At 48.6% G+C, this 27,551-nt stretch overlaps 1 protein-coding gene across 4 annotated transcripts; it reads left to right on the top strand.

The window, feature by feature from the left end:
* The first annotated feature begins 248 nt into the window (after positions 1 to 248).
* Positions 249 to 27,242, top strand: QRICH1 (glutamine rich 1). Of its 4 annotated transcripts, none has more exons than XM_030502390.1 (12): positions 249 to 283; positions 1,374 to 1,434; positions 4,864 to 5,193; positions 12,907 to 13,926; positions 17,102 to 17,279; positions 17,832 to 17,986; positions 18,763 to 18,877; positions 20,169 to 20,277; positions 20,619 to 20,770; positions 21,393 to 21,483; positions 22,249 to 22,442; positions 22,748 to 27,242. In XM_030502390.1, exons 3-11 carry the CDS (start codon positions 4,885 to 4,887, stop codon positions 22,439 to 22,441), a joined length of 2,322 nt encoding a protein of 773 aa, XP_030358250.1. In that variant the 5' UTR covers positions 249 to 283; positions 1,374 to 1,434; positions 4,864 to 4,884; the 3' UTR covers position 22,442; positions 22,748 to 27,242. The 4 variants fall into 4 exon arrangements, with proteins under 4 accessions (XP_030358250.1, XP_030358248.1, XP_030358251.1 ...); XM_030502388.1 differs by having other exon boundaries at positions 259 to 367; XM_030502389.1 differs by having other exon boundaries at positions 268 to 413.
* The last annotated feature ends 309 nt before the right edge of the window (positions 27,243 to 27,551 follow it).

The following is a 27,551-nucleotide window of genomic DNA, read 5'->3' as shown; positions in this document are numbered from 1 at the left end:
GATGCAGGACCTCGCCCCGGCTGCTGCGCGGGGTGGGAGGGGTGTTGGGGCAGATCCGGTCCCCGGCGGCTCCACGGGACCCCTCGGCCGGTGGCGCCCCGAGCCCCACGGCCGCTCACCGGGGGCTCGTCGGTGCCATCGCACCGTCCACTCCCCACCCCCGAAGCGGGGCGCGGCCCCTTTAAGATGCGGGGCGGGCCGGTTGGCCGAGCTCTCGCGCGGTTTAGTGGGCGTGCTCTCGCGAGGCTGGAGCCACGCGCTGATTGGTTGCGGGGGGTTGAATGTAAGATGGCGCCCAGGGAGCTGTGAGGGGAAAAGACTCGGGGCCGAGGCGGCGGCGCGACGCGACGGCGGCAGTGGGGCCGGGGTGAGGCGGGGCCGGGCAGGGGTACACCGCGGAGCCGCCGCGCCTGGTGGGTGCGCTGCGTGGCGGCGGGCCCGGGCGGGGCCTCCCGTCGGGGTAGGCGGCGGCGGTTCCGGGGGCGGCGCGGGCCCGGTGGGGGGGGGGGAAGGAGGTGGAGGCCCCGCCCGCGGGGACGCGCGCAGCTCGGCCGTGCACGCGCTCGGCGCGCCCCCTGCTCGCTCCCCCCCCTCACCCCGCACCGGGCGCGTCCCCGCTTCGTTCTTCCCCCCCCCCCCCGTCCCCTCCCCGGTGCTCCGCGGGGCGGCCCTTTCCCCGCGCGGGCACCGGAAGGCGCGGCCTTGGCGCGGCCCTCGGCGGCCGCCGTCCCCCGCGAAGCCCCCAACATGGCGGCGGGGAGTGTGGGGAGGGGAAAGGGGGGGGGCGGCGGCGCCTCCGCCTCCTCCTGTGGGCCCGGTCCTGGCCGCCCCGGCGGGGAACAAAGGCGGCGGGAGCGGCCCCGGGCAGCGGCGGGCTCCCCCGCGGGAGCGGGGCAGAGGCTGAGCCGCGGCCGATGATCTCAGGGGCTAAATATGGAGCTTCGCCTCGGCTGGGCTGGGTGGCGGGGCGGGCTGGGTGGCTCCTCGGGGCAGCGCCGGGCACACGAGCAGGGGGGGACCTCTGGATCCGGTCACTGCTGCTGCTGCCTTGTTCTAAGTTCTGTGTTGCAGTAAGTCCGGTGTCACCGGCTGCGCTGCGCCGGGCACCGCAGGGTGCGAGCGCTCTGTCACGGCTGTGCTCGCAAGGCTCGTCCCCGGGCACGCTGGTCAGGCCGAGGGACACAATTGGGCACCTCACAATTCTTCAGTAGGAGCCGCTGGCTGCGTGGATGATCATATCTGTCTGTCCTGGGGGTTCTCGCTTTTGTGTTTTTTTTTTCTCTTAATGGATTACATATGAAAAATAAAATGGCTTTAATAAAGAAAAAGAGGAACTGGGGATGGAAAGAGCTTCTTTGTTCTGTCTTCTCCAGAACGTTACAAGTCTAAGAGCTCAGGACAAGAGCAGCAGAAATACATGCAACATGGTGACTGGTGAGTCCAGATTGTCCACATGCTGCAAGTTGTGTGTGTGTTTTCAGTAACCTCAGTCTTAAGTTTTATGAACTAACCGTATGTGCTCATGATCCTCAAAGAGTTTCTCAAACTTATTCCCTGGGAAGAAATGCCATTATCTTGAATGGGGAGGAGCCCCCTCCCTTTATCAGAGGAAGCTTATTGCCTGGATGCTCTTTGATTTTAGAATGCAGTGTTAAAACCATGCTGCTGAGATCTCGTGATGGGTGTTTGCTGTTTCTAATGCGTGTCTGCAGGATAAATGGAATGCCTAAATCAGTATGTTTTAATAACTAACAGTAAAAGTGGTGGCTGCAGCAACAAGCTGTGTATGTTGCCCTACAAAACCTTGCTGAGTGCACACTTGAGCCTTAAAAGAGGTTTTCTGTCATAAATGCAGGTGGGTTTGGTTTTAATAAATAAAACTTCTGGGAGTACAGTGCTGGTCTCCTGGATCTTCATTTAGAGCTGGTACCTCTGCTGCTGCAGGGGGTTTTGTGAAGTGCAGGTTTGGGTGGCTCAGTGCTTTTAACTAAATAACCCCAAACAGCCTTCAAGCTGACAGGAGCAACTGTGGGAGAAGCTCACTGCAGGCTGTGCTCTTACCTGCAGTGTGTTTTGCTCCTTTCTGACTGCCAGGCCTGTAGGGAAACCCAAAGAGAGATCTTGCTGCTGTTGCAGAGCAGGAGCAGATGCCACGTGGGGCAGTGGGGCTCTGACCCTGCCTGAGTCTGTGGGTGCTGTCGTGGCTCACGTGAGCATCTCACTGGTTTTAGGCACTGGTGGCTCTCAGTAGAGTAACTTCAAGCAAGTGTAAAGGATCTTCCATGCTAGAAGAGAGATTCCTTCTGACAGAGGAAGATTTGCTGGTCAGGAAAGGCTGGCATAGTAGGCTCTTGACTTTGATGCCAAAAAGAAGTAATTAAGATGGAGCAGCTGAGCAGGGTCAGGGATTTGTAGCTAAGAAACTAATGCTGGGTTTGTTCCACTTCCTGGTGGTTGGAAGAGGTAGGTGATGCTTTGGTGGTGGACCTCTTCTTGATCTTCAGGCCTGCTGCTTGTGCATCTAGGTTTCTGGTGACTTCTGTTCTCCGCTGCACAGGAGCATGATGTGCCTCTGAGCAGCTCTTGGCAGAAGGGTTTGAGTTCCAAAAGCAAAAGTGAAGGTTAAGGGGTGGTTGCTACTGAAAGCAGAGGCCCTGTCGACCTCCCACCCTCTCCCTTGGCAAGATGAACAGAGGCTATTCCCTGACTTGCTACAACATCATAAGCACCAACGCAGGAGTCAAGGGAAGAAGGCAGGACCTGTGCTGAGAGGGGAGCCCATCCTGTGCAGCAGCAGGTTGCTGTTAAAGAGCAGATCATCTCAAACCCTGTAATGTTCATACCTGGGTTCCCAGCGTGGTGTCCTTGGGGCTTAGTCCTCAGGAGTCTTCCCTCTGAGAGCTGTGTCTGCTGGTGCACCTTGGGGTGGACGTGCAGAATGGTTCTGCTCTTCTGAAAGCCTCGCTGTGGTGTTGAAGTCAAATGTTTGCGAGTTGCAAGTAGAAAATGGGGACAAGTTAATAGCTTAAAGTCTCTTTTCCAGCTTCAGAGTGTGTAACAGAGCATCTTAGGTGCAAGATGCATTTGAGCGTGGCTGGTGTAGGTCCTGAGTCACTGAGGTTGCATTAACAAGGCTGTTCTCTACTGGTTTTACCTTGGACATGCAGTCACTTGGGGGGAAGGTTAATAATGTGTCCTGTAGATGTGTAGGATACTCTTGGGTGGCTCCTGGAGGAGCAGCTGTCAGTAGTCTTACTGACTCTGTGTGCTTCTGTATGCTGATTGTTGAAGAGCTGTTGGGTTTACGAGGTGGACACTGAGCTGGTGCTTTCTCCTGTAAATGTTGATGCATGTTTTAAGAGTGTTTTCTGTAGTAATCCCATACAGCAACAATTGTTGCTGAGTAACTCCCCAAGCTACAGATAGAGCCCGAGCTGCCTCATGTGTGTCCCCCCCTACCTTTGATACTCATTCTTTCTCCTCTGAGCCTGGTCCAGTGCAGTAGCCATGAACCTCTCCATGTAAACAAACCCTGTGTGTGCTGAGGCTGCTGTCACGTAAGGGTGAAGGGTGGTTGGGATTTGCTCTGGCTCCCACTGATCTTGGTGGGAATTGGGGCTGGACTTGTGGAATATGCTTGGGTGCCACTGGGAGTGTGGAACTAATGTTTTCACAGAGGCTGTTGCAGTCTGATGTTCAACCGTATATTTCTGTCTTGGTTCCACTTGGTTAAATCATGGTAAAATGACACAAAAGATTCTGCTTTTGTCCCTGTTCTCTTTAGAACTACAAGCATAATGTACATATGTGATGTCTGTCCCTTTTCCTCCTTTCTGCAGCTTGATCTAGTAGTACTGAATCACCTCTTCTAGTCCTAACCTTGTGTTGGTTCACATCTTTTCACAACTGTCTCAGTATCTGGTAGTGTTACAGCTCAAATCTCTTCATCTTTTATCAAGACTAATTAGTGCCTTAGAAACAATCAGTGTTTTTACTCACTGCAAACCCCATTTGTGGCTTTAAACAAGATAAGTCAATGAGAGAAGAATGCTGTCAGAGTATACCCCAGAGCCTTCTAATGTTCTCAGGTGGAGTCAGCTTTGTTGTGGTGGTGGTTTTTTCTTGCTCTTGCTTCCTGATCACCTGATTTCTTTTCCTTTCTCTCTTTTGTCTTCAAACATGGCATGTTTCATGTAACTTCTCACTGTATTAAAGGACATCAAAACCTGCTGCTGCTGCTGTCGCCTTTGTCACTTCCAGAGCTCTGTTTCCTCCATGTGTGTAGTTCCCCATTTGAGGAATCTCTTGATTCCAGGACTCCCCTTTTGCTTGCTATGTTCAGATCAATAAGCTGTCCTAGTCCTAATAGCAATGGGCTGAATGCTGCATCTGTTGCTCTTCCGTTGCGCTTCCCATTAGCTGCCTAGAATAGAACTGCATGGCCTGATAGAACATAATCTCGGTTCTCCCACCTCTGTGGCTGCAGAGCAGGGCCACAGCTATTGATTTCTGAGCTTCTCTCACTAATACTGCATGCTGCAAACAGACAAAATATGAGACTTGAGGTCGTGTGTTGTGGGACTCGCCTGGGCTGGGGGAAGTCCAGCACTAGAAGATGTTACGTGGCAGTGAGCTCTTTGAGTAGTATCACAGTTACACCTGGTTGTGGTTCAGACTTCCCTGAGCTGCTCAGGGTTAATCTGAGCAATGTGTAGTAGCACAAGATGCCTCGTAAAACTAAAGCATCTGTCTCGGGCATCTGGCTCTGCATGTTTGCCAGTTTTCCTACGGTTACTGGAGTCAGGAGTATCCTTGTATTAAAGGAGAGCTGCAGTTCAGACTTTTACTTTCTCTTTCCTTAAGGAACCCTGAGGACCTTGCAATATGAATAATTCTCTGGAGAACACCATTTCTTTTGAAGAATACATCCGTGTGAAGGCACGAACGATCCCCCAGCACAGGATGAAGGAGTTCCTGGACTCCCTTGCTTCCAAGGGCCCAGAAGCTCTGCAGGAGTTCCAGCAGACAGCCACCACCACCATGGTGTATCAGCAGGGTAGCAACTGCATTTACACGGACAGCACAGAGGTGGCCGGGTCTTTGCTTGAACTTGCTTGTCCTGTGACAACCAGTGTCCAGCAGCAAACTCAGCCAGAGCAGCAGATACAGGTTCAGCAACCCCAGCAAGTCCAGGTAAGCATCTTAAATCATATCTAAATGTATGTATGACCTGCTAAGCCTCGGAGTAGTGTTCAGAGCCAGCTACTGCCTAACCTGAAACCACAGGCAAGCACTTGCAAAGCAAGGCCCATTAACTTTATATAGAACGGCACTATTTCCCTTTCATTTAAGGAATTTGGTAGTAAATGTCTCTGTTGCCTGTGCCTCCATTGAGCCCCGCTGCAGGAGGAGCAGCACACATAGCAATGTGGTGGTGTAACCTGGTGGAGACATGGTTGACAGTTCTGGCATGTACACAGCTCCCCAGTGGCTTGTGCTTGGTGTGAAGCTGCTATAAATACCACCCCCCTCTGCTGGGGTTATGGTTGCTCAGGGTGCTGTGGGCTCTCAGTCCGTCCTTTAATGAAACCAGTGATTTTTAACTGATTTTGCTTGAATATTTAAAGTTGTAGTTTCTGAACTGGCTTGTAAGCGAGGGGAGATGCAGGGGAGTGAAGTGATGGTATGAGCCAGGGGATGACGCCTCTCAGGAAAGGAACTCTTAAAAGATGCATTGTGTCAAGGTACATGAGCCCTTTCCACAGTGGAAGGAGGCTTCTCCATTATTTGTTTTATTTAATGTGTATTACAGTAATTTTATTAAGTATTAAATAAGCAAATCCAGCACCAGAGGGGGAAAGAAACCCAACCCCGAACATGTAACTTTGGTCCTCAAACACAGTTTGTAACTCAAAGAGTTCAAAGGTGGCAGGGCATTTACTAAGGGTGCCTTATGATAGGTCTCCAAACAGCTGAAATCTGACAGCTTTAATTCTGCTACGCTTCAGATAGAAATCCTTCTGCTTTCTGTAGCATGAATGTAAAGTCGTGGGCTCTCTTCTTTTGCCACAATTGAGGGTATGGAGACACAAATGAGTAGAGATAAGGTAGTGTGGACGTGCTGCCGTGCAGCAGACCTGTGCTAGCAGCTGGCTTGTGTGCTTTTATCCTACAGCAAAGACAAACTTATGTCTTTCACTGGGCAGCTCATCTCCAATTACTCTCTTTATTGAGTAAATGAATGCTTAAGAGGGACTTCTGTAACCTGTTGCCCTACAGTAATGTGTGTTGCAAGGCTTTTGAAGGATAAAAGCCTCTACAGTCTCACAGACAGGGCTTGGATCTCTGCGTGGGTCCATTCAAACTGATCAGGGGTGGGTTTGGTTCTGCCAGATAGCACGTTTTGGGGAAGAGGCTTCATTTTGTAGTAAAAGAACTAAAAGGGTTGACTTTTGGGTGCCTCATCCATGAAGATGTGGAGGATCCCCACACTGATTGTTAAAGTCAGAAGGAATCTGTTGTCCCCTCCCCTGCTGCTGCCTCCTTTCAAAACTACTCAAAGTTCAGGCTTGACCCTCTCAAGTCTTGTAGTGACAGAGATAGGGAGGGAGGTCAGGTATCACACACTCCAGAGAAAAACAATCTCCTGACCTTCTTGAAAATAACCGTGGAGTTGCTGCCAGGGACCTGCTCCTGGTTTGAAAGTGAATGGCCTCACCCTGCGTGTGAAACATCCCTGGTGGAAGTCAGGATTTCAGCAACATTCCTAAAGAACCTTTTCTGCTCTCCCCACCTTGTTTTTGATGCGGGTCTGCTTTAAATTACCTGGGTTCTCATCTGTCAGCACACCCCAGAGTTAGTGTTTGTGTTGCCTTCCCTGCTGCTCACTTGGGGATGTTACAGCCCCCCCAGAACACTGAGGTGGCAGAGCTGGTACTACATACTGCTGCAGCTTTAGTGTGCAGCTGAATTCACATGGTTTTGAGCAGCTAGCTCAGACATGAAGGTTTTTGGTAACGGTGGGGTGGAGAGAAATGTCTTTCCCCCTTTGCAAGGATGTTTTTCTGTCCTTCAGGATCTCTTACCGAGATGTGATTTATGTTAAAGTCATGATTTAGTGCTCCCCTGTGTCAAGAGTATCACTGTGGCAGCAGTAGCAGAGCTGTTCTGTGGTGACTCGGGGGGGGTGACAGTGTCCCACTAGAGCAGGGCACCTGATCCAGCTGGTTCCCTTTGCTGAAATACGACTTGTGTTTTATTGTGAGCAGTTTTGGTCATCCACTGAAGCCAAACTTATGTCATTCCCAGTACTTGACTTGATAATCTCTTTAGTTCTTGCTAATCCCATTGCAAATGAGTGGAAGACCCTTTGAATGACTCTCTATGTCTGGCAGTGTGACAGTGGGGCTGAAGGTGACTAATAATATGACCAGGCAGATGACCTCACGGGTGAAGTGCTGGTGACAACTGCACCATCATAAAGATAGACAGTGCCAAGTTTCATCCTAGATGTTACTTGCTGTGAACAACCAAAGACACTGTGTGACTGTTGACTGCTTTTATTTATCCTGGCAAAATACATTTCCTCTTGGAAGAAGTTGCCACCTTAGGGTTTTCCTGCTTAAAAGGTTCAACAAACTGTTGCTAAATATTTATTTTAAAGGCTGAGTGGATGCAACTGTTGGGTTTATAGACTCACAAAGTGCTGCAGTGCAAGTGTCTTGGAGCTCCTTCTGTGCCCAGTATCGCAGTGGTGCTGTTTTAAGGAGTTCAGTATGTCAAGCTGTCATTCCCTGTGCTGCAGCAGGGGGTGGCTGGCAAGGGCTGTGTTTTGCTCCAGTCAAGTAAGAGTTTTGTCAGCTCTGCCTTTGGTGAGAATGTTGTTGGTTGGGCTTGTGCATTGAGGCCATCGAATTGATGGTGCCAGCGAGAAGAGGTGTTAGCACTGACTTGCTTGCTGAATGCAGTAATCCCGCAGAGCTCAGTGAACCTCTTGTGCCTCTTCTGCAAGAAAACAGCTGAAAGGATAACAGAGGAAACTGAAAACTGAAAGAATATCAGAGGACAGAAAGTATCTTTGCTTAGGACCCCCTCTGTGTGTGTGGGAAGAGCCTCAGTTTCAGCTATTAAGGCAAGAGTCTGGTGGTAGGTGGCAGGAGCTCCTCAGACAGGGCTTGAGGAGAAGATGCTATAGGTGAACAGATCACAGAACTATGTAGGGGATGGTTAAACACTGGTGTAGAATGCCTTGCAGTTAAGGCTTAGACCTTTAATCACTTAGTTCCTTGTGTGTTTACTGTTCAGCTGATTCAGTCCTCCCCCTGCCTATTCTGTGACTTCAGGCCATTGTTAATGACATAAAGCAGGGAAAGATGCACTTAAGTAGCTCAGGAGAAAATCTTATCTCTGCCTCTGCCCAGAATACATCTTCCCTTTGCTTCTGATGGATGCACTTCCCCTTCCTCAGTGCTGGTTTTGAAGTTTAGCCTGGAGATAGAGCTCGTATTTGCTTACCTTTGCAAAGCATCCTGATACGGTGTTAGAGTAGCAGGTAGTATTAATCAGCATTTGCTAAGGCTGAGCGTGCCACTTCAAAGAGTGGTTATAGTCAAGAGTGGTGTTTTGAAGGTAGCACCTTCTTGTCTGTGGAAGCAGGTTCCTCTTTGAGAAGCAAGCTGGTTCGTTTTCCCTGCCTCACATGGTTTAACTGCCTTAAACCTAAATCCTGCCCCAGTGTAAATCTTGACAACATAATCTTGATATTGTAACTGTTCAAACACACGCGAGGCCTAATTTGGCCTGTGGAATTTTCTCTTTGATGTTGATGAATGAGCAGAGGAAAAACCTGGAGTGAGAATCTGTCTGGCAGTTGTTCTGAAAAGCTGACTTGTACACTCCCCACAGGCCTTGTTTACTTAGATAGCAAAGGACTTCCTGTAAAGTAGTTGAATAACAAGTTCCAACATTTCCTGCTACTTCAGTGATCAGTCTTTTCACCTCTTCTGTACTGGGATCTGGTTTGTACTTGTGTATGTGCTTTCTGGCGTAACATGAGGAGGAACTCTTTATTACAGTGTTAGTTTTGAACGCTGGAGTTGCTCTAACTTGTTGTTGAGGGCAAGTGTATGTTAAGCCTTTTTTCCTTAAATTGGGCTAAAAATAACGAGGAAGGTTGCTCTTTTCCTGCACTCCCTTTTTGTCCAAGTGTTTGGTTGCTGTCAGCTTGCTCAGGTGTGGAAGTTTGAGGTTACTTTTTGAGGGGGATTAGATTTGCCACCTGCCCCCTGTTATATCTTGTAGGTTTGGAGCCTGTTTGGGATTCCTTTTAAATGACACTAAGCCATAAGATGCAGTCTTGTGTCTGGGTGTTTGCCTGGCTTGGCTAGTGGGCAAGAGTAGACTGAAGTTTGAAATGGTTTTCTGGAATAAGGTGTAGTGTGGACGCCTTGGCAGGTCAGTCTTGCTCTAAAGATCTGCTCTTGGTCTATCCTGCTATCAATGCTACTAGAATGTAGCTTCAGAACCCAAGATGTGTTTGTGAAAAGAGGCATTTAAGAGCCTGTCAGGTGCTCTGGGGCAAGGGAGGTCTCAGACAATCCATGCAGGTAAGAGTTGGAGTGTGTGTGCTCGTTTGGAGTTAGGGTTTGGGAAATGGGAGGTAATGCAGTCAGTCCACAGCTGAGGTTTTCTTTGCTTGGGAATTCTTTCAGCTTGTTTCAAAGTGCAGTTCTGCAGTCTCGTTCCTTTGGGGCAGAGAATCCACACAGGGCAGACATGTTCTGAATCCTACTTGAGAGTCTGTCAGAGTCATTCTACCAACCACGAGGAAACAAAGCTTTTGGAAGCCAGGCTTTGGCTGTTCTCGTGCTCATGGAGTACCTTTCTTTTTGCATGTGCTCAGTTCTAGACTCAAGATGGTTTTGAGCTTAATGTGACAGAAGATTCCTGTTAAGGGGATCTTAAAAGTGTCGTTCTGCCCTCCTGTTATGGTGCAGGTCTGGCTTCCAACGCTTCTGATTCTCCAGTCAGCTTGTACTTGGTCCAACTTGTAGCTGTTTTATCGTAAAAAGGCATTTCTCTGTGTGAAGTTACCCTGCTGGGAAGTGGTTCTTCTTGTGCTGTTAGATCCAAACTTCTGGCAATAAGCAGTTTTTCAGTACTGGTAACTTGGCAAGTTCCTTTCTTGCACCAGTGTAACTCAGGAATTTCCAGCATAACGTGTTCTCCCTTTAATCTTCAGCATAAGATGAAGATTAATGTTTTCCCTGCTGGTCTTTGCCTGTAAATTTAAAGCATTCTTCTGTGTGCAGAGTCTGCTGTTTAGTGTTTCTTTGTCCTTTTTTTCCCTCAGATAGCAAGTTAAACAATGAGGTCAATGGAAGAAGCTCTGGGTTGAACTCTGTAAATCAGAAATGATTGTAGCACTCCTGGGTACAACCTACTTGAAAATAGGGAGGGATCTACTGCGAGATGTGGTTGTTAAAAATGGATGTGTAATTCACAAGGGATGGATAGTGCGTGGTAGGTAGAGCTCCAGTGTTCTTTTAAATAGGAGCAGTTCCTAGTCAGAAGCATGGCACCTGAAGTGTGCAGCACAGGGAGCTTCCAGGCGCGCTGGAGTCTGGCTTCTTTCCCCTGTTTGAGTCTGGACTCATTCTTTGGGTGGTAACAACAGCACTTTTAGGAGTTCTCAGTCAACCTATTCAGATTCTGAAAGCACACTGCAGAAGTACAGGCTAAATGACGTGTTTGCCTCTTTCTGTGGCATGATTTTGAATCCTGGCAGATAAAGCAAATGTTTCTTGGGTGAAACTGAAAATACGTCAGTGCAATAACGCGTTTTAGTTTGGCCAGTGTTGGGTCTTTGCTTTGCAGGTCATCCTTTGAACAAGGACTTTAAAAATCACTAATGTAGTCCTTAGTATTAATTTCAGTCAGATATTTTGGAGAATATTTGCCTTAGAGATGTAATTGAACTGTTCACTGGGGTCCGTGCTTGGGCCTGTTTGCCCAAGGCAGTGCTCATGCTGGAGGGCAGTATGATAAAGAGTATCAAATAGAACTGAAGCAGCATCCCATAGGTGCGTTCATCTCTTCCAGTTAACTGCCTGATCAAATCACTCACTGATGCAGCATTTAAAGCTGTCATGCTGACACAAGCTCATATGTTTCTTGTTACCTTGCAGGGAATTATTATAGCAAGTCCGCGTCATCTGGATTGCAGTATGCTGCATATAGCCTCCAGTAGGAACCTGTACAATTCCCTATTCTTCCTGGAAATAAAATTAGTTCTTAACAGGAGGTGACTTATAAAACTGGTCTGCAAGTGGTGCGTTTTGCTACACCACTTTTTTTTTTCCTCTTAATGGGCTGCAAATGAATCCTTAATGTTTCTTAAGGTGATGTTGGGATGTGAGATTTCATGTGTCTGTGCAGCACAGACCTGCGTGGGGATTGTTCCTGGCATTGTCAGGCTGGCTACTGTGATGTCTGTGCAAATGCTGTGTGAGCTTTCTTCACTCCAGAAAGTGAGGTAGAAAAGGGTGAGAGAACATGAGTAGGAAGGCATGGGTTTGGAACTAGATAGATCTGTTTTGGCTTCAAACTTCATATGGCTCTCATAGGTGCCACTAATAAAGCGCTACATCTCCCCGCTGGGTTTGAAAGGAGAGGTTGAATAATTAATTCCCTCCCTTAAGATAGAGTGTTAAGGAAGCCTGGAAAAGCACACGATCATGGGAACCTGGGGTATTGCTTCTAGGACAAGGGAAGTGCAACAAAGGGGCTCTGTAAATGAGGGCAACAGAGTGGGGAAGTGTCTGGACGAGGAGAGCAGACCTGACGTGGTGCCCTGGCTGTGAAGATGCCACTTGGGCCGGGTTCAAGGCCTGGGATGTGAAGTTGTTGGGGACTCCCTCTGACTTCTAGCTTCAAGTCTGCTCCTGGGCTGCTGCTAGATGGTGTGACAGACCGTGGACAAATGAGCATTGATGCAACAGAGTGTGATTTATTTTTCAGTTTTCCCCTAGAATAAAAAGAACTGTGTTTGGCTCCAAGTCTTAAAATAATTTATTGGTGTTATTCAGCATTGTGTAAGTGCTTGAGCTAGAAAACACAACTGAGTAAGTTGGACAATAAGTGGAAGAAATAAATAATGAAAATCGAATTGGTTTTAATTATCATTGCCAAAGAAGTACATGTGACACTTAAAACCCAAATGCTGCAGCGCTGCTCCTCAGTGTATGACACACACTCAGGTTGAGCTTGCACCTTCCCGTGTTGACACCCGCTTGGGTGGCATTACTGCTGGAGATTGCTTCCAAAATGGTATTTCTGTGCTTTATCTGGAAAGGGCCAAGTGCTGGTTTCAACTTACCCATATTTCTTACTGCCTGTCACTGACAAGTGCTCCGGCTGGGGCTGGAGGCAGTAAAACCATCTTTAGAGCACAGCAAGGATGAGGCAAGCTCCTGTGTTTTGTAGCAAGATAAACTTGTAATATGCATGACCTTAACGTCTTGCTATTGCAGAGCCTATGCCGAAATAACATTTTAGCAATGCAAATAGTGCTGAAGACTCTTTTGGCTCCCAAGGATGCAATCTGTTGGCTTGAGCCCACGGAGCTTTGAGGCTGGAGATGCAGCTCACGCGCTTTGCTGTGCTGAGAAGGGTGGTCATGTGCAGCGCTGAGCAAACGCGTCATCTACCATGTCTCTGTTAGCAACCAGGCAATTCCAGAGCAACTTGGTTCTGTTTTCCTGAAGTCTTTACTGAGGTATTAATATATGGAATCATAAAACTGAGCATGAAAGACCTGGAGCATAGACCTCCCGTGATGGATCACCTCTGTTGGTGGCCGCGCTGTTGAGTCGCTGATGTCTAACTGCTGAATTGGTGTCGTTGCAGGTTCAGGTCCAGGTCCAGCAGTCACCACAGCAGGTCTCCGCCCAGCAGCTCTCTCCACAGCTCACTGTCCATCAGGCTTCGGAGCAGCCAATACAGGTCCAAGTGCAGATCCAAGGGCAGGCGCAGCAGCAGGCATCCCAGACAATACAGAGTCAGTCTCTTCAGAGCCCCAGCCCATCTCAGCTGCAGGCAGCTCAAATCCAAGTGCAGCACGTGCAGACTGCCCAGCAGATCCAGGCTGCGGAGATACAGGAGGAACACATACAACACCAGCAGATCCAGGCCCAGCTTGTGGCAGGACAGGCCATTACTGGTGGCCAGCAGATACAGATCCAAACAGTTGGGGCACTGTCACCTCCACCTTCTCAGCAGGGCTCTCCACGAGAGGGAGAGCGGCGGATCAGCACTGCCAGTGTCCTTCAGCCCGTGAAGAAGCGTAAGGTAGATATGCCTATCACTGTATCATATGCTATTTCAGGGCAGCCAGTTGCCACCGTGCTGGCCATTCCTCAGGGCCAGCAGCAAAGTTACGTCTCTTTAAGGCCAGACTTGTTAACAGTGGACAGTGCCCACCTGTACAGTGCCACTGGGACCATTACTAGCCCCACTGGAGAGACTTGGACCATCCCTGTTTACTCTGCTCAGCCACGAGGTGACCTTCAGCAGCAAAACATAACCCACATTGCCATCCCTCAGGAGGCCTACAACGCCGTCCACGTCAGCGGCTCGCCGACGACACTGGCTACCGTGAAGCTGGAAGATGACAAGGACAAGATGGTGGGAAGTACTTCAGTAGTGAAGAACTCTCACGAGGAGGTGGTGCAGACTCTTGCTAATTCGCTCTTTCCAGCGCAGTTTATGAATGGCAACATCCACATTCCAGTGGCAGTGCAGGCTGTGGCAGGGACGTACCAGAACACAGCGCAGACAGTGCACATATGGGACCCGCAGCAGCAGCAGCAGCAGCCCACACCCCAGGAGCAGGGGCAGCAGCAGCAGCAGCTACAAGTCACTTGCTCGGTAAGTTAAAACTGCTTCTCACTCTGCGATTAACAACTTGCAAATGTTGGGGAGAGGGAGGGTGGCAGCAGACAGCTGGCAGGGAAGCAGAGATGCATCTGTCCCCGTAGCCTCTTGTAGGGCATTTGACTCCTGCTAGGTGTCAGACTGTGATGTGTTGGTACATAATTATAGGATTCAAAACTTCCTCAAAGTGAAGCCTTGCTCTTGGTGGTGTAAAGTAATAGATATGTGCTCCTTGCTGCTGCTTCCTAGCAGGTATTCCAAGGTCTGCAGTCTCTGCTGAGCTGTTCCGGGGCTTGCAGTGGCCAGGCAGGGATGGCTGCGGTGGAGCAAGGAGTGCAAATACATTGCTCACCTCCTTATCAGTTACTCTGTGTTATGCAGCACGTGGGTTCACAGCAGATCCTGTGCTAGGGTGAAGTGGCGAAATCTCCCTAGTTGTGAGCCAACCTCACGGATCAGGTGTATCTGTAACACCATGGCCTGCTTCTGGGAAATGCTTGGCGTGCAAGAGAGCAGTAAGGAGCAGTGGCAAGTAAGCATCTCCTCATGGTGCTTGGCAAACACGGCAGCCACATTTGTGGCTGATTTTTTATGGGCTTTGTTGCTAACTTTAAGCTATAGATTATTTTGAATTGGCTTTTAAAACTTGAATAACTGGGGCTGTTAATGGACTTTTGTATGTGCAAATGGATGTCATTGATCTCTTATTACCAGAAAGTGAAAAGTGATTGATCTGTCAGAGCCTGGTTTTGCTGAATGGAATGAGGGCAAAAATACCTAAGTCTGCTAGCATAAACGTTATAAATTCCTTCTGGTTTATAAATAACACTGTTGGCTTTATAAAGGAGTATATGCCCTCTGCTTCATCACTAAGTGCTGAGACAAGGAGGATTACCTTCTGTAGTTGTGTCTGGTGGTTTCTGAGCTGATGGTGGGCTGTGGCCCACCAGGATCTGAACTGAAAAGGTTCCCTACTGCTGTAGATAACTTTCAGGTCCTGGCTGCCCTCTTCTATAAAGCTGTACTTTAAGCTGCAGCTTATGGGTCTTGTAATGCATGGGGGTTGGTTTGGTTGGGGTTTTCTTGGTTTGTCATGTTCAGATAATCTTGTGTAGCTTTTTTCCCTGTATTGGTACTTCAGAGGTCACTTCATCACTTTGAGTTGCTTGAACAAACTAAGTTAATAAAGCTTTTTGCCTTTTGCTGAACAGGAATTTTAGGCTTATTCTAGGGTCTTTTAAGAGCATGAGCCGCGTTCTTGGGATCCTTCCTGAGGTATTAGCCCCATAATTTCTTTGATGGCTAATTGTAAATCATCTTCTAATGCTGTGTAGTGTGTCTTAAGTTGCAGCTATTTTGCTCTAGCTGTGAAAAACATAAGTCTGTTAAGAAACAACTGCCCGCTCAGTGAATTAAGTGCAGCCTGTGTGCCTGCCTCACACTACACAGGGTGTCTGTGGGTCAGGGCAGAAGATCACCCTTAGGCTGGGCTGGTGGAGGTGGTTGGCTCTGGAGAGCAGTGGGGCAGCGCTCTGGAGGACACGGAGTCTCTGTCCTAGCTCCTGCAGAGCCAGGGTGTCAGTTCACCCTTGGACTCCTGTCCTTGTCAAGGCAGAGGCTTGCTTGATGACTTCAACGTTGTCAGCATCTGCCTTGATAAAAGCTGGGCCCTTCCACTCACAGCCTCCCTGTGCTGCAGGGGCTGAGAAGCAAAGAGCTGTTAAGAGCTGATGGAAAAGAGCAACTGACCGGAGGCAGTCAGAAGGCTCCGGTTTGGGCTGGAGCTTTGTCTCTGCAGCTGAATTCTGTTACACTAAGTAAGGCAGAGGCATTACTGCAGTCTCTAGGCTGTTTTCATTGTGGTCTCTAGTACAACTCTCACTGATGATTGACACTTGGCAGTATCAAAGGCAAAGCTACTTCATTATAACAAAGCTTTTTGGGGTGGCTCTTAAGAAGGAGAAAGCAAAACTGTTCTGATGTGAGAACTGCCATCTCTAACATGCAGGGTGCCAGGCAGAATTTGGCTAAGGGCTGTAAAGCTTCAGGTTAACCTTTGCAACTGAGGTAGCTGTGAGGCTTTGTGGCATGGGCTGGAGGAGCTGCAGTGAGGAATGCAGGGTGAGTGCAGCGGGAGGGCTCACTGCTCCTGCTGGGTAGGTGTCATCATCACCCATAGGGCTGTAAAATAAGTTCCTGTTTGAGGTAGTAATTCCAGACGTAAGGTGCTGCTGTGAAGTAAACTTCCAAAGGGGCTGGAGACCCTTTAGGTCTATAGTAGGTCACAGAGTAGCTCTTCACAGTATAGTGAGCTCTGATGAGCAGCATTGGGTGGTTGGAGAGCATTGCAGTGCAGCCGAAGGGATGTTTTGATGCTGGTGTTCTAGTTTGTTATTAATTAATTTCTACGAGGTATAAAGTAATCTTATCGGTTCTTGCTGATAAGAACAGAGTGTCTGTTACGTACTGAGTAACGAGGAGAGCCTGCCCTCCATGGGCAGGGGTGGGAGGGATGCTACTACCAGTGTACAATGTGCCACTGTACCCAGCACCTTGCTCAGGGCACTCCAGGCTCAGAGCAGCAGTGGTTGGCAGAGCTGATGGCACCTTCCTGTTCTTCCCTGCCAGGGGCTGGGGGTCTCTGTAGGTGCCGGGTCTGTGAGAGGCCTGGGGCTGCTCTTGGTTGAGTGAGATGATGGATTTCAGTGGTGGGTCAGTGACAAGTTAGCTGAAACCAGGAAAAATGCTTTGGAGCAAATTTAGCTTCAGAATCAATAGTGATCTGATTCGGTGTTTGAGGGGAGACCACAAGCCTGTTGTTGAGAGGGCTTTAGCTCTGTGAATCCTTGCCTTTGAATGTACTGGCTCCCTACTTAGTGGTATTGTGGCTGTTAGGTCTCCTGTGCTGTTCTGCAGGACTTCTAAACACATCAGACTGCAAGTGGTGTGGATTTGCTAAATCCCTTCAAACCGAAAGAGTTCTTGGAGAGGTGAATACTCTTTTGTGAGCAGCAGTTCGGGTTAGACAGCAAAAGTTGTGCTCCTTGGATTAGAGGAGTGTTGCAAAAGGCTGATATCCTGGGGCTAGAGGAATTGCAGCATCACTTGGGGTTTGTGGAACTGCTGCATGTCAAAGTGTCTCTACAAACTGAACTGTTTTCTTCCACAGGCTCAAACTGTTCAGGTTGCTGAAGTTGAACCACAACCACAGCCACAGACTTCACCTGAACTTCTACTTCCAAACTCTCTGAAGCCAGAAGAAGGGCTTGAAGTCTGGAAAAGCTGGGCACAGACCAAGAATGCAGAGCTGGAAAAAGAAGCCCAAAATAGGCTAGCACCTATTGGAAGTATGTGTCATGACAACACAGCCTGTCTTTCAAGTGGGATTAGGAGTGACTAAAATGTTGGCTGGTTACTGCCTCAGAAAGCACCTTTGTTTTTAAGTGCAGACTTTGATTTACTCTGCAGCACCACTCCACTGCCACAGGATGTGCTCCAAGGGAGGTGTTAGCTCTGTGCAGAGCCAGCTCCAGCACCCAGGCTCATAGCAGTAGCAAAGGGTGCTGTGACTGTGGTACGTGGAGGAACAAAATGGCTGTGAGTGGCAGCCAGGCTGGGAGAGCAGTCGCAGAGCTGCTGTTTCCCTGTTGCTGCAGGGCAATAGTCATGCAGTTGGCAGGACAGAGAGTCTTCCTGTTGGATTCTTGCCTGGTTTATCTTTTAGTGGGTCTGGCAGCCTACAATCCTGATTTGCTTTAGTTTATACAGGGAGAATGAGGTAGTACTGGGCCTGCTACGTAGAATGGCAAAGCCAGAGATGTGGGAAATCACTCCTGAAAGGTTGGGGAAATAACATGGCTTTATGGCTTAACTAATGTGCCTTTGGTTTGGTTTTGCAGGGCGCCAGCTGCTGAGGTTCCAGGAGGATCTCATCTCCTCAGCCGTGGCTGAGCTCAATTATGGGCTATGCTTAATGACACGAGAAGCTCGAAATGGTGATGGTGAACCCTATGATCCAGATGTGCTCTACTACATCTTCCTGTGCATTCAGAAGGTAGGGCAGGACAGCTCTCTGCAGCAGAGCCGTGCGTCTCGTCAGCATCTAAAGGGAGGATTCTCTCTTATAGAAATGGAGGTTGTGGCTTCTATGAAGCTTCACAACAGTTTTGCAAGACAAAGTCTCTTTGCTTAAAACCAAACAAGACCCCAACCAGATGAAATGTGCTCAGTGCACAGCAGTGCTCTCCCCTCGTGAGTTAAATTGGTGAAGAATTGTTAATAACTGAGTTCAGGCTCATGGTGAGAACAATAAATGTTAGGGGTTTAGGCAGGGGAGGAGGGTTGGATGATGCTTGAGGCAGTCGTCAATGTCAGAACTTGATCTAGTTGAAGCTTTAACAGGCAAGAACTTAGCTTTGTGTGGTGTGGGAAGCCTAAGCTGGAAATATTAGTGTGCTTTCTGAAGAGCTGCAGGATGGAGCTGAACTGATGGGAGAATTGAGTGTCTCCCTCCTTAACCTGCAACAGCAGCATCCAAAGGACAGTCATGTGAAATAACCTGCAGTGAAATAACCTGAAATGAAAGGTGAAATCTCACCAGTTTGACTTTCTAAGATGGTTTTTCCTTTCTCTCTTAGCATTCTCATGACAGAAGCTGAGATTACCTGCCCTGCACTGGCCTTGGTGCAAGGGTCTTCCCTCTAAGTAGAATGTCTTCAGTGCTATGCTGTGAAATGCTTGACTAACCAGTACTGGGCTCTTAGGCTAAGGGCTGGTGTGAGGAATGGGCTTGCTGTGACTGTGCTGGACTGTGTTGTGAATCTCTTTCAGTATCTCTTTGAAAATGGCCGAGTAGATGACATCTTCTCAGATCTCTACTACATTCGGTTCACTGAATGGCTGCATGAAGTTCTGAAGGACGTCCAGCCCCGTGTTTCCCCTCTCGGTAAGAACTTTAAACCTTTCTGGAGTTTGGGGTGATTAGACTGAACTGCAGCAGAGTGTAGTCTGAATAGAAACTCTTTTGAAGTGCTTCATGTCGCTGGGACAGCTCCTGCTTGTCAGGGTGAAAAACATTGTCTGCAGTGAGTGCTGGGTTACTGCACGAGTCAGGCTCTAGCCCTGTCAAGGGCTATTTGTCTGTCACTTCTCACCCATCACAAGGCAGGTTGTTGGGACTTTGTGGTTTCATGAGCTCGGCTTACTTGGAAGCCAGCTGATCCTTGATCCGAATCAAGCTTCCTCATCTGAAGTCCTAACACATCTTGCCTCTACTGTGTATTGTTACTTTGGGAGATAAAACAACACTGTCATGTTGCCATGTAGGCAGATGGGTACTGGCTGCAGGGCCAACTAAGTGTCAAAGGAAAAACCAGTGTGTGATTAGAGCCTTGAATGCTGCAGTGAAATGCAGCTCAGCCCTGGGCTGAGGTGATGATGGCAGCAGGGGTGAGGGGAGCACTTCCAGAAGAGGCAGATTCTGACAGAGTTGTGTGTGAGAACTAGATCAAGAGCTGCATTTTCAGAGCAGGAAACCTGGCTGCTCCTGCCTTCGTTCCCTTTGATGCGATGAGACTTCAGTGAAGAAGCCACTGCTTGTGTTGAGCGCAGGAGCTGATGTTAGAGGCTCGATGGCTCAGTAGCATTGAGAGTTTGGGAATCCTTTTGTTTTCCCGGTGCCTCTTTGATCTGTGTTTTGTCATTCCCAAGCCCCAGAGTTCATAGTGCTGTCTGTTGCCCTGTTTCTCTGTGTATTTGGAGTATAGTATTTCTCTTTTACACAAAGGATAAAAAAAAAATCTGAGAATCAAAGGATTACTCATGTGTCCAAATACATCAGTTGGCACCGTGTGCTGACTAAAGCTGTGTGCAGGGCCAAGAGCTGATTTGTTACACTGGCCTGCCTGCTCTCACATATTATTGGATTAGGAGCATCTGCATTGGAGTCGAGCCATTAATTAAAAGCTGTTTAAGTGCATGTTTATTCCTCTCTGGGCTGGTATGCATGGGCGTGCTGCAGAAGCATACCCTCAACAACTAGAGGTTGATGTATGCATTGAAATGGTTCCTTACCATAGCTCCTGCTTAAAGTTATTTGCACAGTAGTGACCCTTGACACCAGTGAGGATCTCCTCCTCCTCCTCCTCCTTCAGATTTAAATGTTCTCCAGTAGTTACAGACTATAAATTGCTGCTGTGAGAGTTTCCTGGCGTGATGCTGGCTTCTGCTTATTGCAGGTTATGTCCTCTCCAGTCATGTAACAGAAGAGATGCTGTGGGAGTGTAAGCAGCTGGGAGCTCACTCCCCTTCCACCTTGCTCACTACACTGATGTTTTTTAATACAAAGTAAGTACTCAGGTCTTTTGGGATCTTGGGGAATAAAAGAGCTTCAGATGCCCCATCCCTCAGGGTTGGTAGGAAACTGCTGCACTGGCTCAGGGCAGAATCATGGATTCTGAGTGGTTGCACACAGAGCCCTCCTGCAGCCTCATGGGTAAAGAAGATGCAGAGCAGCAAGGACAGGAGCTGCAGAGGGGAAACTGAACTCGTGGCCGTTGCTTTGCTGCTGGAACAGTCTTTAACTGGGTGTTGGTTTGAGCTTCAGCTGAGCAAAGATGACTGCTTTGCTGTTGTCCTGTATCCTTTCCTTGCCCCTGAATGTCCTGTGTTCTCTTCTTGCCGCTCAGATACTTCCTGTTGAAAACAGTAGACCAGCACATGAAGCTGGCCTTCTCCAAGGTGTTGAGGCAGACCAAGAAGAACCCTTCTAATCCCAAGGATAAAAGCACGAGTATCCGCTATCTGAAGGCTCCTGGCATACACCAGACAGGACAGAAAGGTAGTGTCTGCACGTGTTTTGGGTGGACTGGTTACTTACTGGGCTGGAAGGAAGTGGATGAACCATATGAGAACCCAAGGCTCTGCCAACTACTCTCAGCCCAGCAGCATGTGTTCTGTGTGAGAGTGTGCAGTACCTTCTGATAACAAGCCTGGGGACATAACCTGGGGTATATACAGGACTCATGAAGAGCTAAGGATAACTTTGTTACTTTTATTTTTTATGGACAAAGGGTCTATTGGGTGTAAGTGCTTATGAACAGAGGGAGAAACTTCTTTGGGAGGGCTTCTCTTACCTTGACTCATGTGAACCCATATAGAATCCATATGTAAGTACAATCTGTCCTCTTCAAAACACCGACTCGGGGTTTAGCTGAGGCACTGCAGTCTCAGCAGGGAGGTTTCTCTCATTTTGGGCTGTGCAGAGGAGAAATGGAAAGAAGGATGTGGATGGGTCATGATCTTCAGTAGCACTGGCATAAAGCAAGCTTTCCATCCAGTGCTTTGAGCATTGAGGACCAGGTGCCTCTGCCCTGGCACAGCTGTATGTCTCTTGTGTGGTGACAAGGTGCTGTTTGGCACTGCTCAGTGTCTGACACACTTCTGGGGGGGCTGGTTTGTAGTTACAGATGACATGTATGCAGAGCAGACTGAGAATCCAGAGAACCCCCTGAGGTGTCCCATAAAGCTGTATGACTTCTACCTCTTCAAATGGTGAGAGCTCTTGTTCATGTCTATCACTGCTTGCCTTCTGTGACTGTTAAGCTGCATCTTGTGGCTGGCCTAGTTTTCAGGGCTGTGTTTTATTGCTGGCACAGTTTCTATATTTGCATAAATTTACCTAAAATGGGGAGGGGTGTTGGTGTGAGAGGGTGGGATTTACGCTGACAGCACCTAAGTTGAACTTCTGTGGTGTTTAAAGGAGACAAATCCTCATTTGTGAACTGGCTGCTCTTAATCTCATACTCCAGAGGTTTGCTGTGTTGCCATGAGCTCACTGTTCTGCCTGGGACTCGTGAGCATCCACTACTTGAGATGAGATTAGAGTCCTATTTAAATTGGCTTCTGAACAAAAAGGAGGACGACTTATTAGAGGGAGCCTCAAAGGACTCTCCTCTAAATTATGACTCTGATAATGAATGTAAATGTTCCTCTGCACAGATGGGTCTGCAGCTAGCTTGGCTGAACACATACCCCATCCTCTCTTTACTCTCAGAGACCCCCAAAGCCATGCGTGTGTTATACTTAACCAGTGTGAAACAAAAATCACTTTCTTGTCGTCATCACCGGGGCTTTTTACCTTGGCATGGCCTAAAAGCTTTGGGAGCACTGTTTGTCCCTAGATGTACCTGTGTTACCTTCACATCTCATCAGCCAGCAGTTCACTGGGAGGGTTTGTGGAGCCTGGGGTGAGGGCTGTGGTGGTCTCTCCCCCCCAGGACATTGTTAGCCTGGTTATTTCTCATCTTCCTCACACAGCCCCCAGAGTGTGAAAGGCCGGAATGACACGTTTTACTTGACACCGGAGCCAGTGGTGGCCCCCAACAGCCCGATCTGGTATTCCATCCAGCCCATCAGCAGGGAGCAGATGGAGCAGATGCTCACCCGGATCCTGGTGATACGAGAGATTCAGGAAGCTATTGCCGTGGCTAATGCCAGCACCATGCACTAAGGCATCCTTCTTGGCTCAGAAGGGGTGGGGAGGGTGACGGGGGAGGGACAAGCAAAGAGAAATTGTACAGACTTTTACACTAAAGGAGATGCCTAAGTTTTTGGTTTTTTATTGGTGTAGTTATGAAGCCCTTTTAGGCTTCTTCTCTTTAAAAAGAATCTAAAGGAAAACAAAACCTACCCATTGTGTATCCTTACCCAACACACCAAACTGTTGGAACCATTGGAGGCTGCATATCCCCTGCGAGCTGGGAGCTGTGGAAAGCTGCTGGTTGACTCTGGGTTGTTGTTTTTTTTTATGATGTAGAAAACATGAACCTACAGGATTGGCCTGGCTGGCTGGGGCCTCTGCCTCCTTGGAGCACGTGCAGCCTAGAGGGCACAGAATGATGGATGGACCTGCTCAGCCAGTGGAGGAGAGGCAGGCATCTTCTTTTCTTGTGCTTGGACGTTAATTTGCTGTTATCTTGGAAGGAAGAGGAGAGAGTGAACTGCAATTGTGATTTATACAAAAACAAAAGCAAACCAACGATTTCTATTCAGACCTTTAAGTGACATTTTTAGATGTTAAAAGTACAAACTTTACCACACTCTTTTTTTTTTTGGGTTTTTTTTTTTTTTTTTGGCCTAACGTTGAGGCCTTAAACCTTGAGGCTCCTGTGCCTGATGGAATTCTTGTAACATACACTTGTGTATCATATAAAGATACCACCCTGTTTCTCTTATGTATTCTTACTCTAGTTGTTTATTAAGAATGACGAGCACGTCTTTTCAACATGCCATTGAACAATGTGTCTTTATTTGGGGAAGAGTGAGCTGTGAGGGTGGGGGGGGTCATTACACAAAGGTCAGTATGCAAACTGGTTGTTTTCATCCCTGTTTGTGCTTTCCAGCTCGACTCCGCTGGACTTTTCACCTAAATTAGGAAGGTAGAAGGAGATTAAACTTCTGCTGAAGGACCTGAATGTCTGCTTGCTGATGGAAGCTCAGTGTCAGGCTAGGAACGTGGGATCTGTGAGACCAGCTCAGACTGTCCTAATGTTCTGTGGCCAGCCTGTGAGGCTTCACCCTTAGGCAAATCCCCCTCTCCTCAGCTTCACAAACACGTCACACCAACAGCATGATGGAGGGGTGTTGGAGGGAAAAGGCCTTCCAGGAGCAGCACATGGCTTACTCCTGCTGTTTAACAGGCCTTGTCACAGTTTTTAACGCAGCTGTGTAGCTTCTGGCATCGTCCATGATCATAACCCCCAGCCCTTTAGCCTTGCCTTGCTGCATCTTAAATGGTTGCTGTATTTTATACCATTAACAAATAGTCTGCTCTTTCGAAGCCAGCGGGTAGCCAACCGTGCTTGAAATGGGAGATCACTCCAGCCAGGCTTGTTTGTGCCACCAGCTTCTTGGATGCGGAGAGATGACTCTGCTTCTTGAACTTGTCTTCCCTGCTTCTCCATCCAATGTCCTTTCCCTGTTCCAAAATATATAGATGCATATTTAAATATATCTTACAGTAAAAGGACTTAAACTTGTGTACAGGCAAGCGATTTTTCTGAAGCTTCTGTTGGCCAGCACCTGTATTGAGAAGGAAGGTCTGCCCCCTCTGTCAGTGTCAATGCTGAGAGTAGCCACAGTGTTCCCTGTCTTTGTGCTCTTGAGCAGGCTTGAGGTGTGCAGGCTGAGAGAGACTTGAGCTTCTGATGCTTCGTATTGATGTTGGTGTTCATGAGGAAGCAGCTGTGCTTGAGTTGGTTGTCAGTTTGTTCCCTGAACAGGACTCCGTGCTCAAATAGGTGCAGAGAGGTGGAGTGGCAATGCGCTGTTGTTCCCTAGGACCTGGGCTGTGAAGTAGGCTCGTAGCTCAGTGTCTGCTCTCAGAGTTATGCCAGGGGAAAACCAGCCTGGAGCTGGTGCCCAGATCCCAGTGGGTGAGTTGGGAAGCTGGTGCCTGGGTGTGTGTAGTGCTGGGAGCTCGTATGAGCTCAGTCCAGCCGCTGGGAGCCAGCAGTTGCTCCCTGTCGGGGTGGCTGTTGGGATTGCTGGTGCTGCTTCAGCTGTCAGAAGCCTCTAATCCCTTCACTGTATCTTAGCGACTGCAGTGTCCATCTCTAGCCCTAGTTTAAGTATTTAAGGACATGGTTAGGGGCAAGTTCCAAGCAGCTGGGTGTGCTTGTTGCTTGGGATGCCCAACAGGCCTGCCCAGAGTGGATTTCTCATTCTTTTGGGCAGTTTGTCTTCTGAACAGAGTTGCAAAGGTGTGAGAGGAACTGCAGGCAGCTGTGCTCAGTGCGTGCTGGGCAGCACTGCATGGGGAGCTAGCTCCAGCATCCCCACAGCTCAGTGTGAGCATGCTGCACTGTTTCCATGAGAAATGGTGTTGAAGTCATCTGCCATATGCCCAGTGTACAAGTTGCTTCATTAGGTGCCCTTGGGAGTCGCCTCTTACTCTAAAAATTGCCAGAAGCTGGATTCACTTGACAGAACATTAGGGCAGTTGCAGGTTAGGGCTGAACTGATGCCTCAGCTGAGCTTTCTGGGGAAACAGAATTCCATGTTCCCTTGAAATTCTAGATTGTGCACTTCCCTCACTGCCCTGAACTGCAGGATGATCCACAGTCTTGGCAGGGGAAGAGTTCTCCTTGATCTTGCAGTGTACCACGTAAGAACTTGGCACGTGGTGAGCTCTGGAGATCTGAGGGTTGGTTTTGTCCTGAAGGACCGAAGTGTTTCCATTTCTCATTGTCCAGCCATACATAGGAAAGGGATTTGCTGATGTGGAAGTGGACTGCTGTACTGTCTCATCAGAACGTCCACCGTGTTCACTTCATTCCCTATTTTTAGAGACAATCGATATACTGTGACTTAAGGATTGTTTTCCTGGACCTGGCTTCTAGGCTGGCTCTCTGGAGCTGGTTTCAAAGGTACAGTATTTCTAGAATATAAATACTATGTTCTTTGATAGCGAAGAACATGATCTGCTCCCTTGTAGGGGCTCATAGGAAGACGTGCCCAGAGTAGCACAGGAGCGTGCTGTGGCTTAGGGTTGCTATCCAACTTCTGGGATGTGTTCCCAGTCAAACGTGTAAAATAGCTTTTTAACACTTTCCTATAACCAGCTTGACTGCTGCTTTAAGGGCATTCCCCTCAGCTCCCAGAGTGCCAAACCGCTAGCTCCTGTACGTGTATGTATTAAACAGGAACTCTGCGCCCTCCGCCTTGTATGAGACAGGCTGAAAATGATCTCTGCATAACTAAAGCTGAGAAGTCAGGCTAGAGACCCTGCCTTGTTGGTGTTGGTCTGTGCCCACCTTGTCCCTGTGGTGTGAAAGGAACCATAGGAAGCGGAGCGCGACTGGCTATTGTAAAGCACCTCACCTGCGGACGTGAGGCTCGTGTGCTGTCTGATCTCTTGGCACTAGCAGCCTTGCTTTCCTAAGAGAACTCATAGCTGCTTCCACACTTGTTCATGGCACCACTAGATGTTTGTTCAGTTCAAGTGGAAATGGCTGAAGCAGCAGAGAGCAGACTAGAGAGCGGCTTTGTGCGCTGATCTAGGGTTGTGAGTGAAGGGAATGGTCTAAATAACTTCATAGGGCTCTCATCTGTTGGCTGCCTCACCCTAGAGATCCGCATGTTAGATGGGATACAAGGTCTGAAGTAGTTCCTGAACTACTTGGGTCAATGAAAAAAGACTGAAATCTGATCCCTGAAAAGGAATCCTCTTCTGTGCTGCTGCTCCTAGGGCAGAAGTTAAGGACAGTCGTGTTCTCAGCTGCATCAGGGCTGTGGTCTGCCTTGGCGCACACAGAAGGGATTGCTCCATCTTCACACCTCCTGTGCTGCGATAAGAACAGATCCAGCCGGGGCAGGAAAGAGCCCTCTGAGCATTCATGGGGTGGAGGACTTGCTGATGCTGTAGTTGATCGTCCTCTTGCTGGTCTGAGTGCAGCTGTACACAGATCAACTCTGGCAGTCCAACCAACCTGCGTTCTCATTCAAGTTTAATAGTGACTTACTTGCAGTTAGCATTTGGTCTCTTAAATCACTGTTAAAGTGGGATATAAACTGTCTTCCACCCTACACGGTGCTTTTCTCCCCATCTTCTTGCTGCAGCTGCTCCTCTCAACTATTATGGGGAGCGTACCTTATCCTGATGCTTCAGCACGTTCTGTTTCATGGTGCCAATGCTTAGGGAAGAGCCCTCGCAGCTCGAGCATCTTCCTACCTTAAGGAGCATCTTGCATCTTCCAGCAGTCTCACTGACACACTGCTCCAACACCCCTGAAGCACTTGCCCTGTCCCCTACTTGTTGCTTCCCTTCCTTGTGTGGCTGAAGCCTGGCTCTCAGCACTGCAGTCCCTTTCCCTGTATAACCTCATGCATGGCAGCCACGTTTGCCTCCCTGTCCGTTCTCCTTTGAGCCCATCAGAATGGGGAGGCAGGTTTGACCCTACTTACAGCAGCAATAAACCGCGCCTAGAACTTGAGGGACCTCGAGGTGGAGGGGATGTCTGGGACAGGCAGGGTCCAGTTGCAGCCCAGAGCCTCGCTTGATCATGAGTGTGCAGCCTATATGCAAAATACGTCTTGTCTGTCCCTCCTGTGTTGACCCTGGTCTAAACAGCACATGTGATTGGCATCCTGCAAAGTGACCTTCAGAACTCTCCAGTAGCTTTGCCCCGTGAGTAACTCACACTACAAATCATTTTAAAGAGATGCACTCAACTATTTTTTTAATTTAATTTTACTCTTATATTCTCTGCTCTTTGTAATCTGCTTGGAAATAAAATGTTTTTTTCCCTGCAGCCTTTGTCTTATAGTCTGTTTGAGAACCATTAAACGTCGCCTGGTGTTTCTCTTGGAACAGAAGCCAACCTGTTTTACTGCTGGGCTTTAGCCTAACAGCTGAGATCAGTGTGTGCCTCCCAGGTAGGCTGAGATACCTGTGTTAGCACTGCCCTTATGTAAAATAAGGGGTAGAGAGACCTGTTCAACTGATCTTGCTCTGGCACGATGCCTCCTGTTCTGCTGAGCCTGTCACAGACCTTCACTTTCAGTGCTGGGAGCCCAAGCGCTTCATTTTGGGCAAAGGACAGAGCTTTTCTTACAGCTCC

This window comes from Strigops habroptila, chromosome 11 (assembly GCF_004027225.2).
Source record: "Strigops habroptila isolate Jane chromosome 11, bStrHab1.2.pri, whole genome shotgun sequence".
In the NCBI taxonomy this organism is placed as follows: domain Eukaryota; kingdom Metazoa; phylum Chordata; class Aves; order Psittaciformes; family Psittacidae; genus Strigops; species Strigops habroptila.
This window is presented reverse-complemented; position numbering and strand designations above follow the sequence as displayed.